The sequence below is a fragment of the Mauremys mutica genome, chromosome 2, assembly GCF_020497125.1.
Source record: "Mauremys mutica isolate MM-2020 ecotype Southern chromosome 2, ASM2049712v1, whole genome shotgun sequence".
NCBI classification, from domain to species: domain Eukaryota; kingdom Metazoa; phylum Chordata; order Testudines; family Geoemydidae; genus Mauremys; species Mauremys mutica.
In genome coordinates, this window is record NC_059073.1 from 118,679,599 (window position 1) to 118,692,464 (window position 12,866).

Consider the following 12,866-nt stretch of genomic DNA (forward strand, 5'->3'; position numbering starts at 1 on the left):
CCTCAGGTGTCTTGATTGGCCTGGAGTAGCCCTTGTTTGGCATCCAGGGAACAGGGACCTGCTCATTCTGAGGCTGATATACCTGCCTTCCACTACCCTCTTATATCCTTCTGGCCTGAGTCCATCACTATATATATATATATATATATATAGTCATATTTGAGGCCCCAAATAATAAGAATAAACTTATATAGCAAGAGACAAAAGCCCACGGGTAAGTCCAAAACATGGAGACCTAGGTGAAGGGTCAGAATCTGGGGCCAACATTGACAATTACAGCAGGAACAAAGGAGAGACAAGAGGAAATACAGACGGGAAATCTAATGATCATAGATGTCTGTATACTAATGTAAGAAGTATCGGGAATAAACAAGAAGAATAAGAAATACTAATGAATAATCACAATTACAGCAAACTGGTATCACAGAAACTTGGTGGGATAAGTCACATGACTGAAATATTGGTATAGAATGGTACAGCTTGTTCAGGAAGGGGAAAAATGAGGAGGTGTTGTCTTATATATCAAAGATGTATACACTTGCATTGTGGTTGAGATAGAAGTGGGAGGCAGACCTATTGAAAGTCTCTGGGCAAGAATAAAAGGGTTAAAAGCAAGGGTGATATTATGGTAGGAGGTCCACTATAGATCACGTAAGCAGGAAGAAGAGGTGGACGAGTCTGTTTTTTTAAACAATTAAAAAAATCATCCAAAACACAGGACTTGATAGTGATGGAAGACTTCAACTACCCACACATCTTTTGGGAAAATAATACAAGGCACAGATTATCCAGGAAGTCCATGGAATGTATTGGAGAGAACTTTTTATTGAAGAAGGTGAAGAAAGCGACTAGGGGAGAGGCTGTTCTAGATTTGATTCTGACAAACAGGGAGGAACTAGTTGAGAATTTGAAGGTGGAAGGCAGCTTGGATGAAAATGATCATGAAATGATACGTTCATGATTCTACAGAATGGTAGCAGGGAAACAGCAGAATAAAGACAATGAACTTCAAGGAGGCAGATTTTAGCAAACTCAGAGAATTGGTAGGTAATATTTCATGGGAAGTAAATCTAAGGGAAAAAAGAGTTCCGGAGAGTTGGCAGGGTTTTTTTTAAAAAAGAAACATTATAAAGGGCACAAAAGCAAACTACCTTAATGCATAGTAAAGATAGGAAGTATGGAAACTAGGACAAATTATGAAGGATGAATACAACCCCCCCCCCCCCCACACACACACACACACAAGCATGTAGGGACAAAATTAGAAAGGCCAATGCAAAAAATGAGATTAAACTAGCTAGGGACACACCGGATAACAAGAAAACATTTTTAAAATACACTAGAAGCAAGGAGAAGACCAAGAACAAGGTAGGCCCATTACTCAATGGAGGAGGAAAAGACAATAATAGAAAATGCAGCAATGGCCAAAGTATTAAATGCCTTTTTAGTTACTGTTAACTTTAGTGAAAACTGTGATTGGATTATTAACATAGTGAACATCAGTATAAATGGGGTAGGATCTGAGGGTAAAATAGGTAAAGAACAAGTTAAGAATTACTTAGACAAGTTAAATGTCTTCAAGTTGGCAGGACCTGATGAAATACAACCTAGAATACTTAAGGAACTGGTTGAAGAGATCTCTGAGCCATTAGTGATTATCTCTGAGAATTCGTGGAGGACAGGAAAGTTACCCGAGGGCTGGAAAAAGGGCAAATATAGCACCTATCTATAAAAACAGGAATAAGGACAACCCAGCTTGTCATCTTAGCTTCGGTGCCCAGTAATATAATGGAGCAAATAATCAATTTGTAAGCATCTAGAAGAAAATAAGGTGATAAACTACAGTAAACATGGATTGTCAAGAACAAATCATGTCAAACCAACCTAATATTCTCCTCTGACAAGGGAGCAAACCTTGTGGGTAGGGGGAAGAAGCAGGCGATGTGATATATCTCAATTTTAGATAGTATCAAAAGCCTTACTCTCATGAGCTTCTCATAAACAAACTGAAGTAATATAGCCTACAGAAACCTACTATAAGATGGATGCACAACTGTTTGGAAAACTGTACTCAGTAATTATCATGGTTCACAATTGAGCTGGATGGGCACATTGATTGGGGTCCCACAGGGATCTGTCCTGGGTCCAGTTCTATTAAATATCTTCATAAATGATTTGGATAATGGCATAGAGAGTGCACTTATAAAGTCTGTGGATGATATCAAGCAGGGAGGGGTTGCAAGTACTTTGGACAACACGATTAGAATTCAAGATGATCTTGACAACTCAGAAATATGGTCTGAAATAAATAGGATGAAATTCAATAAGGACAAATGCAAAGTACTACAAATAGGCAGGAATAATCAACTGCACAAATACAAAATGGGAAATGACTGCCTAGAAAGGGGTACTGCTGAAAAGGATCTGGGGGTTACAGTGGATCACAAACTAAATATGAGTCAACAATGTAATAGTACTGCAAAAACAAGTGAACATCATTCTGGGATATATTAGCTGAAGTGTTGTAAGCAAAATACAAGAAGTAATTTTTCCACTCAGCACTGATAAGACATCAACTGGAGTATTGTATCCAGTTCTGGGCACTACACTTTTGGAAAAATATGGACAAACTGGAAAGTCCAGAGGAGAGCAACAAAAAAATGATTAAAGGTCTAGAAAACATGACCTACAAGGAAAGATAGAAAAAATTGGGTTTGTTTAGTTTGGAGAAGGGAAGACTGACATAACAGGGGGACATAACAGTCTTCAAGTAAATAAAAGGTTGTTATAAAGAGTAGGGTGATAAATTGTTCTCCTTAAACACTGAGGACAGGACAAGAAGCAATGGGTTTAAATTGCAGCAGAGGAGATTTAGGATAGACGTTAGAAAAAGCTTCCTAGCTGTACAGGTAGTTACACACTAGAACAAATTACCTAGGGAGGTTGTGGTATTGCTGTCACTGGAGAGTGAGGGGGTGGGGGAGGTGTTTAAGAACAAGTTACAAAAATACCTGTTAAGGATGATCTAGGTCAGTGATACTTAGACTGAGGCTCAGGAGACACAAATGGCTCTTTAATGTGATTTACTTATTAACCAATCCAAGTTAGTAAAAGCATCCTAATTGGTCAATATGTTATTAACCAACTGTAGTTGATAAAATAATACTTGGTCAGTAATTTTGTTGTGAGAATTTAGATTCAATAGATAGATGCTCGATTAGACAGTAAATGAAACAATGAATACACACTGCTGTGGCTCTTTTGGATAATGTTGATGGCTAATTTGGCTCCTGAACCACGGATGTCTGCGTATCACTGGTCTAGCTAATTCTTAGACCTGCCTCTGTGCAGGGGGCTGGACTAGATGACCTACTGAGGTCCCTTCCAGTCCTACATTTCTATGATTCAGTGATTAGATTATCAATTAACCTTTAACAGAGGGATTTCCTGGAGATAATAATCTACATAGTTTTCCAAGTGCATTGAATTTGATCTTCCTGTAAAAGTAAAGCACTTTTTTTTTACCTATGAAGATATAAAGTTCGGCTCCTGTAATTCTGGGGCTGTCTTCTCCTTCTCATTTTCCTTGGTGTAATTCCCCTAAAGTCAATCAAGTTACTGTACTTCTGATTTACAAAGGTGCAACTTGGAGGAGAATGAGGAATACATTGCTTAGCAATGTTTCTGTAGCAGTTTTACTCTAGATTTCCAGAATAGGCTCTATTACATATCCTTTTAGCATCTATTTGAAATGGAACATACCCATTTTAGTGTGCATGAATAATGTTAGCAGTATAGAACTTTTAGTCTAAAATTACATGGCTTCATCCTAGACTCTTGTCTTACTTTAAGTCAACAAAATTATACTCCCCGAATGATATTCTGGACTAAGTTACTGTAGAGCAGGGGTCAGCAACCTTTCAGCAGTGGTGTGCTGAGTCTTCATTTATTCACTCTAATTTAAGGTTTCGCGTGCCAGTAATACATTTTAACATTTTTAGAAGGTCTCTTTCTATAAGTCTATAATATATAACTAAACTATTGTTGTATGTAAAGTAAATAAGGTTTTTAAAATGTTTAAGAAGCTTCATTTAAAATTAAATTAAAATGCAGAGCCTCCCGGACTGGTGGCCAGGACCCGGGCAGTATGAGTGCCACTGAAAATCAGCTCGCGTGCCGCCTTCGGCACCCAAGCCAGAGGTTGCCTACCCCTGCTGTAGAGTTTATTCAGTCCATATCCATTTTATATTTTATGAAGTCTACTTCCCAATAAATGAAACCTGAACAGTAACAACCCCTATTAACCTGGGCAAAAAATATTCTAAGTGATTTCTGCACCTTTCGAATATTCCCACCTCTTTAAAAAAGGAGCCCTTCACCCCAGGCTTTACAGTTGCTGTGGTTAGTGAAAAAGAGTGACTGTCCTTTATGTACCTGTTCTGATGTTCTTGCAGGACTTGATAGATGCTGATAAGAAAGGTTTGATTTTTAAAACTCCCCATGACACAGTCCTTGTAGATTCGGAATTCCGCAGCAGTAACCGCCTCCCCCTCTGGGATCTGGGACAAGTTAAACTTGAACTCTTTGTGGTGTCGTTGGTGAGGTGTGAACTCCTTGTCATATTCAACTAAAACATTAAAAAACAAAACAGATTGTGACAAATTGAAATTAATAACAAGAGTTTTCTCATACATTCTGTCTTCTCACAGCTCTTTACATCATTCATTAAGCCCCATGTTACCCTGTGAGAGAGGAAATTATTTATTTTCTCCATTCTGACGATGGGGCTATTGAAGCATAGAGAGGGACAGATAAAATTAAGTGAGCTGCACAGCCCAGTAAGTCAGTGGCTGACCCAGAAACACAACCCAGACCTCCTGACTCCCAGGTTTATGCTTTAGGCTTTCAATCAAAATAAAATAATATTTGTATGACATTATGTCCAGGGTTAAAGTTAACCAAAAACACCCAGTTCCTCTTCCCTTTGTGGAAGCTTGCTTTAGCATGAGAACTGCAAGCCAGTGGCCTCAGTTTTGGTTAGGTGTCTCTGGTTCCTCCGGCCGCACTGACACTCGTAAATAGGAACTAGACATGTACAGAAAGTGAGACCCAAATCAGGCCACCTGCATTTATTCAAAGAGGTTTGCATCTTAGGATTTGCATTTTCTTCCCCAGAGGTTTTTCCTTTAATTTCTCTTCCCTTGTATACCTTCATTGTGCCTTGTTTGGGTTTTAACTTAATCCGTTGTCATTTTGTCTTTGTTCCCTGGATTTTAATGTTATAATAATTTGTTTTAAAATATTTAGAAACTACAAAGATTTTAAAAAAATCCAATAAAGGTGCTCTCACCAATGGAGCTGAAACAGGAATTGTGTCAGTAATAACTAAGTCAACATTATGTTATCAATGTGAACATGTAACTATGGATTAGTGGTGAGGGGAGGATTTTCCTTTTAAATCAGCCTGATGCTTTTTCCCTTTAACATGTCAACTTGCTCTTGCTCAAGAAGAAAGACTATACCATTCCCACCACCCCATCTTCCATCATCTTCAGATTACCTCCTATCTACGTAGGAATTTATATGGCTTTTACAACAACATTTGAGTGCCTCAAAATGTTCATGAAATTATCCTCACATCATCCTACAGGGTAAGGAGAGACGCCCATTTTATAGATGGGAAGCTGAGGCAGAGAAGATTAAGTGACTTGTTGAAGGACACAGGAAATCTGTGGCAGAGTAGGGAATTGAGCCCACGTCTCCTGTGTCCCAGTCTAGTGACTTAAGAAAAGAAAAGCCACCTCACTGTTCTCAATACACACACTTCATGGATAGACACTCTTCAACCTTTCATTTCTGCCTATTTACCCTCCACCCCCAACTCCAGTCTTGGCTTCCTCTCTGTCCTCTCCCTATTACTAATCTGTAGTTGGAAGCTGTTCTTTCATTTGTGGTGCCTCATCTAGCTGGAACTCTATTGCGGTTCCCTTCAAGACACTTAGTCATTTCCTTCTCTTTGAAGCTTCCCTGGAAATCTTTTAACCTACAACTAACTGTGCACAGCGCACTTTGTAGTACTATGCACTACGGATGCTTTATAAAAATTACGATATAAATAGGTGAATTTGCAAATTGTGGTCACAGATAAAGGACTATTAATTTTGGCACCTCTACATCATTAAATATTGGCTTGATCAGTTTAGAATTTACACAAATGAGAGTACCGGCTATTGAGTCTAAGACAATGGTTTTCAACCTTTTTACATTTGCAGACCCCTGAAAATTTTCAAATGAACATGTGGATCCCTTTGGAAATCTTAAGACAGTGTGTGGACCACACAGGGGTCCACGGGCCACAGGTTGAAAACCACTAGTCTAAGAGCTTCCAGAAAGAGGGCTGAGTTGCCCATTGTTTTCCTTCACCGATTGTACAAGTAGTGGTATCATTCCCTTCTAATGCTTCAGAATACATTTTTCAATGACTGTATCCTTCCGGTCTTCTTTACTGGCAGGTGTTGCTTTTAACCAAAGGTTTCATTACACTATAGATAGGAATTTTTATTTGAGATTGCAATCACTGTATCTTACTGATGGTCCATGTTGCCACTAAAGCATCCCATCTAAAATCAGCTTTCAAGGTGGAATGATATAAGAGATTGATATTCACCAGTAGTAGTAGGCCTTTATTTATTTGTATGTACTCTGTAAAAGGGGCTGGAATATCTGGTTATTTCTAAGAACATTGCATCTATTTTCATCCCCTGAAGAAAGTGTAACGGAGCATACTTTTATAAACACTATGTTGGCATATTTCATAAGCATAGAAGAGTCCAAGCAAGAAAAAGGAGGGGGTTAAGATTAACAAGACAGAGACCAAGATCTGAACATCTGCTACAAGATATGCAGATGTCAGGGCCGGCTCCAGGCACCAGCATCCCAAGCAGGTGCTTGGGGAGGCAATCTGCAAGAAGCGGCAGTCCCTGTGTTTTTGCCCCCAAGCAGCGCGCCGAATTGCCGCAGTGGAGGGTGGGGGCAGTCCGTGTGCTGTTAGGGCAACACATACGTTTCCGCAGTGGCGGCAATTCGGCGGCAGCTTCTATGTTCATCTGTCCGCGCAGCGCAGCTTCTGTCTTCCGGCTGAAGACAGAAGCTGACGCCAAATTGCCGCCACCACGGAAACGCGTGTGCCGTCCACGGTGGCAATTCAACGTGCTTCTTGGGGCGGCAAAAACAGCACAGCAGATGTATATAGTGATTGGTGATGGAGTGCTCTGAATCAGCTATTGGGGGGATGGGAGGGGAAGAACGAAACAATAATTCTTGCCTGGGAACTTATTAGACCGGCATATCTCATTTAGCATGTAGCTTCTATTCCTCTACATGTTCCCAGATTCTGCCAGTGCAACAGATCTGCACTATGCTCCCCACTCTGTCTACTACACTTGCCACATAATGTGGGACTGAATCAACATTGTGCTAAACAAAGCAGCGTGGGGGGAAAAACTACATAGAAAGGTCCCTTTTTCCAAGATTTGTTGCAAAAGATGAGGTTGGACGAGCAAAAGTAGATGGAGAAAAGAATGGTACGGAAATATGAAGAAGGAATGGGGAGAAAACTAACAGGACAAGGAAGAGCCCCAGGAAAGGGTGCTGGGGGAAACGAGAGAGAACAGGAGAACAAGAAGGAGACAGTAAGACTTAAATCAGAAAAAGAGAGAGACAGACAAGAAACAAATGAAGGAAACATTCCATGTCTCTTGCCAGTCACAGACAGGAAGCCCTGCCTCAAGATCTGACTCAGCATCTGTAAGCGTAGGAGCAAAAGGAAAGTGCTGTCCCACCCGACACGTGGTAGGAACACACCAAATATGAAGGGGGTCAGTTTTTTTCCCATTAAAATGTCTCCAGATTTCAATTTGGAGAAGTGGTGTGGTATTGAAGTACCTCCTCCCCACCTCTAGTCCAAAATATGCACTTAAAAGGGATACAGTCAACATGAAATTTAGTCAATTTTTAAAAGAGTACAAAGTAATTTCAAGTGCAATACATGCCCTGAGTTCCCATCTCAATTTTTATGATCTGACAAGCACATTTTTACAATGTTTTTGTCTATCACTGTCATGGTGCAAAAGATCCACACAAACAGGGAAAGCTGACAAAAATTACTACAGGGGAAATGATGAAACTGACTGTACTCAAAGTGCTGTCAGAGTAAAGTAATTGAAACAAAGGGGAAAAAAAACTTTTGTTCTCCAATCTCTTTCAGCTACAGTAAACATAGACGTTAGTGGTTATAGCAGCGGTACAACAAATTTAGAAAGAAGCGTTATTTTTAAGCTGATTTTGTCCCTCTAAAATGAGTCCAGAAAGTATCCCTACAATGTCACAGGACTGGGGAAAAAATTAAATCAAGCTTGTATGAAACTAGCATAAAAGTTTAACTGATTGGTTGGAAAGTTTTTCTCAAATTTCCCATTATATAGTGCAGCATGATGTTTCTCCTTGTATGGGTGGGTTTGGTGAGATATTTAAATTGTATATATTCATTACTGTCATGCCATCAAGTTAAGCATCAGTTGTTTTCATTCTACAGGAAAGCTTTAAACATAAAATCGCAACAGCTGTTTGCAGTGGGGCTTTTTACCATAATTTAGAAACTGTTCAATTTTAACTAAGAACTCATGTTGTAAAACCCACAGTAAACACTGAAAGGCAAGGTTCTAACTGCAGGTGACCCATTATTCAAAGAGCAGACAGTGCACACCAAAATACCAACAGTCAGAAGGAAAAAAACAACTTCTTATGCTGCTTTCCAATCTTTTTTCAATGTGAATTTGTTCAGGCTGGTCCGATCAATAGTTCGTGAAAGTCCAAACTTCTAACCTAAGGCTTCTGTATGTATCTGAGCTTTATAAACTGATTGCAGAAGAAAAAATAAGGGAATCTTAACAGTCAACAGGTTGAAAATGAGCTTCACATTGCTGGTAATCTTCAGGCTCCGAGTATAGCCAATGCTAGCAGAGAAGAACAGCAGAAGATATTGCAGGACTATGACAAAAATTACAGCCTTATACAAAAGTTATCCTCTAAGTCACAATATATTTTTCTATTTTTACTCATTTATTATGGAGTTTCTTTGGTACAGTACTGACCTGTAGTATCACAAATAGAAATGGGACTGAGCTGTGAAGTTTGGGACTATTTGCATTTGGGATTTTGGTTTGGGCTAATTTCTGGACATGAATATTATTATAAGAAATGTCTATATGAATGTGTGTGTGTATATATACACACACACACACACACATATACCTCTACCCCGATATAACGCGGTCCTTGGGAGACAAAAAAATTTCACTGTGTTATAGGTGAAACCGTGTTATATCGAACTTGCTTTGCCCCCCCACCCCGTTCCCTGTTCCCTGACCACCCCCTCCAGAGACCCCTGTCCCTAATCACCCCCAGGAACCCACCCCTTACCCAACCCCCCTGCTCCCTGTCCCCTGACTGATCCGACCCCTATCCATTTCTCTCCCCCCCCCCCACGTGACAGGCACTCACCGGCAGCAGCGGGAAGTGGAGCAATGTGGCCCCAGCCCACTACACTCTGCCACCTCCAAGCCGTGGCGCTCCGCTTCCCGCCGCTGGTGTGTGTGGAGAGGTTGGGGAAAGGATCGCCCCTGCACTCACCTGCGGCGGGAAGCGGAGCACCGCAGCTGGGAGCTGGTGGAGGTGAGCTGGCTGGGGCTGGGCTGCTCTGCTTCCCGCCACTGGTGAGTGCAGGGAGGTTGGGGAAAGGACGCCCCCCGCTCTCATCTGCAGCGGGAAGCGGAGCAATGCGGCCCCAGCCCGCTCCACTTTCCTTTCCCCAGCCCCAGCCCCAGCCCCAGCCGTGTCGCTGGGGGGCGGCAGGGGGGGAGGGGTTGGAGAAAGGTCCTGCACTGCACCCGGCGGGAAGTGCGGGGGGGTTCCCTTCCCCCAAGCCCCCTCCCCCGAGCGACACGGCTGGGGCTGGGGCGAGGGAAGCGGAGCAGGCTGCTCCCAGCCCCCCGCTAATCCCCCAGGCCACTCTGGGACTGCAGGCCCCCCAAAACAGCCCCGCCCGAGAGCTCCTGCCTCCTAGACCCGGGAGGGGGAGCCCCTGACCACCGGCGAGACCCTCTGCCCCTTATCCAACCCCTCGGCCCTGCCCTGGCCTGGCACCCTTAACGCTCTGCTCAGAGCAGCGTGTCAGAGCTTTACTGTGTTGTATGCAAGCCCGTGTTATATCGGGTCGCGTTATATTGGGGTAGAGGTGTATATATATGTAATTAATAGAGAAGGTGCCAGTAGCATGTTACATTAGCTCTTAGCAAATAAATTACTGTATAAATACAACACTATGAATAAATATTTAAAGTCAGGAAATTCAAAGTTAGGCATTTTGTGGATTTGAATTTTGTGCATTTCAATTCAAAACCAATGTTGAAATAGCTATTTTTGCACCGAATTTCCATGTTTTAAAAATAACCTACCACTTGTAACACAATTCCTAATTTTAAAGCACTATATAAGAAAGCTGAATGTCTCACATGTATCTTGCAGTGTAGTAGCCGTGTCAGTCCCAGGATACTAGAGACACAAGGTGGGTGGCTGTGTGTGGCTCGAAAGCTTGTCTCTCTGACCAACAAAAGTTGGTCCAATAAAAGATATTACCTCACTCAGCTTGCTTCTCACACTTGTCTTGGAAGACAGTGAAGTGAAGAATAGTGACAGTCATTTAAATAAATTCTCCTTGGGTAACTGATTTTCAAGTGCTTCGCTATTTCTCCATAAAATCATTTAAAACATAACCAAGGCATTAGCCTTTATTGAGTAGAGTTGCCAGCCCTGACTATTTTATTGTAAGTCTTGCCATATTTGGCAGGATTGGTTTTTTTTAAGTCCCAGCTCCCAGAGTCAGGTGATTATGTGACAGACAGATCTTCTAAAATAAGTTTCTAGCCCTTTTGGTTGCAAAGAAAAGCATGAAGACATGAACTTGAGTGCACCCTACAAGCTCAGAATTCAGAAGGCAAAACAAAAAAGGAATCTAAAAAAAGTAATATATTTTAAAAGTAATGATTTTTAGGCCAATATCATGACTTTTGGGGGCCTAGATTCATGATTTTTTAACACTTGGGGTTGGCAATACTATATTAATTATATCCAAAACCTGAAATCTGAAGTTTAAAAAAAATTGCATCCTGACAACTTTAAAGAAATACTTATTCATGTATGTCAAATAACACTTTCATCTTTAATAAATATGATTTATTAAAATTTAATAAACCATAATTCCAAAGCAAGTTTCACTTTTTGTATGGCTACAAACATAAGGAATCTCAGCTCCAAGAAGTTACCCCTTTCCTCTCACCCCCCAAAATTACAAAGCCCCTGAAAATAGAAGCCACTTAGAGCCCCTCTTCTGCCACAACTATAGCATTACTACCAAATTGAAGGGCCAACTCTGTACTCCATTAAACAAGTTTTATGCACTAAAATCAGTGGGTGATACTTATGTAAAACTGTCATAATGATCAGGCCCTTAATATTTTAGCATCAGTATTCCTCATGAAAAACACAAACTATGTGGGTAACACTGTTGGAACTATACAACCACCTCTGACACCTATGCAATAATAACTTTCAATGGGTTTGCACAGGATAAAACGAATTGGAGCTTAAGAAAAAACTTGTTAGATTTTGTGCAAGATGGGACAGAATCCACCTCCCTCAGCCACGGTTATATAAGTAGATGTAACAATGCATAAAAAAATCCCAATCTGTTGCGTACAGAGATGCTATTTTTAACATAAGCATTGCGCAGAATAGGGAAAAAAATCAAAGGGGTTTTGCCTCCATTTTCCATTTGTGAAGAAGCAACTTTGTGAACATCTACATGAGAACTTTCATGCAAGTGTTAAAATCTACTAACTGGACATGCATGTGTAAATGACAGAAGAGTAGCATGCATACAAGCAGAGGTCACTTAGAACATATGACTCATAACAAACATTTACATTTACTTGTTTTTGTTGATTTTCATGCCATATTTAAAAAAAATAGGTTTAATTAGGAGCTCACTTAGAAATTGGTTTAAGGTCAGAAGGAACCACTAGTTCATCCAGTCTGACCTCCCGTATATCACAGGTCACCAATACCACTGTGATGTTGCACCCCATAATGCTTTATAGAAATATGCTTATGAGTGTAAATATGACATAACTGGAATATGTTTTATGCTAGATATGCCATGTAACATATCTTTGCCAAGGTTATGTTCTTCTGCATGTATTCATCCTACTTGTATGCATGTATCATTTTTGTATCTGAAGTTATGAACGTTGGCTCCATGCTTGTATTTAAAGTGTTTACTGTAGAAAGCACCTAAGGCAGATTTGGTCAACTTAGCATGAAGGGGTTATTCAAGTAATTGGGAGTAGTTGGTTAACAATGGACCTTGATAGATGCTAATCCACATCTGAGCTTTCCTAGAAACGTCCTGTAGAAAACTGAGTCATGCATGGACATGTGACTTGCCCATGTGACTCAAAAACTCCATTTTGTAGCTGGATTCTACACAGGAGAAGAGGGGGGTTTCCACCCACAAGAGAGAAACTATATAAACCCCGGGTTACCCCACCATTTTGTCTTCAGCTGGCTCAAGAGATAGCCTCTCCACCCCAAAGAGATGCTGGAAAGAAACTGGAACAAAGGACAGTAACTACAGGAGTGTGAATGATTGCTGGACCCAGACTAGAAGGTCAGTCTGTGAAAAAAACCTATTGAAACATCTCTGAGATTTACCTGTATTCAGTTTTCTTACTGTATTAGGCTTAGACTTG

The 12,866-nt window shown here is 40.8% G+C and overlaps 1 protein-coding gene across 1 annotated transcript in view; it reads right to left on the reverse strand.

The window, feature by feature from the left end:
- BMP6 (bone morphogenetic protein 6) overlaps window positions 1–12,866 on the reverse strand; it is a 167,710-nt gene that overhangs the window by 32,757 nt on the left and 122,087 nt on the right. The window contains exon 2 of the mRNA XM_045003746.1: window positions 4,435–4,627. Coding sequence (XP_044859681.1) covers window positions 4,435–4,627 — 193 coding nt within the window. The remainder of the gene's footprint in view (window positions 1–4,434; window positions 4,628–12,866) is intronic.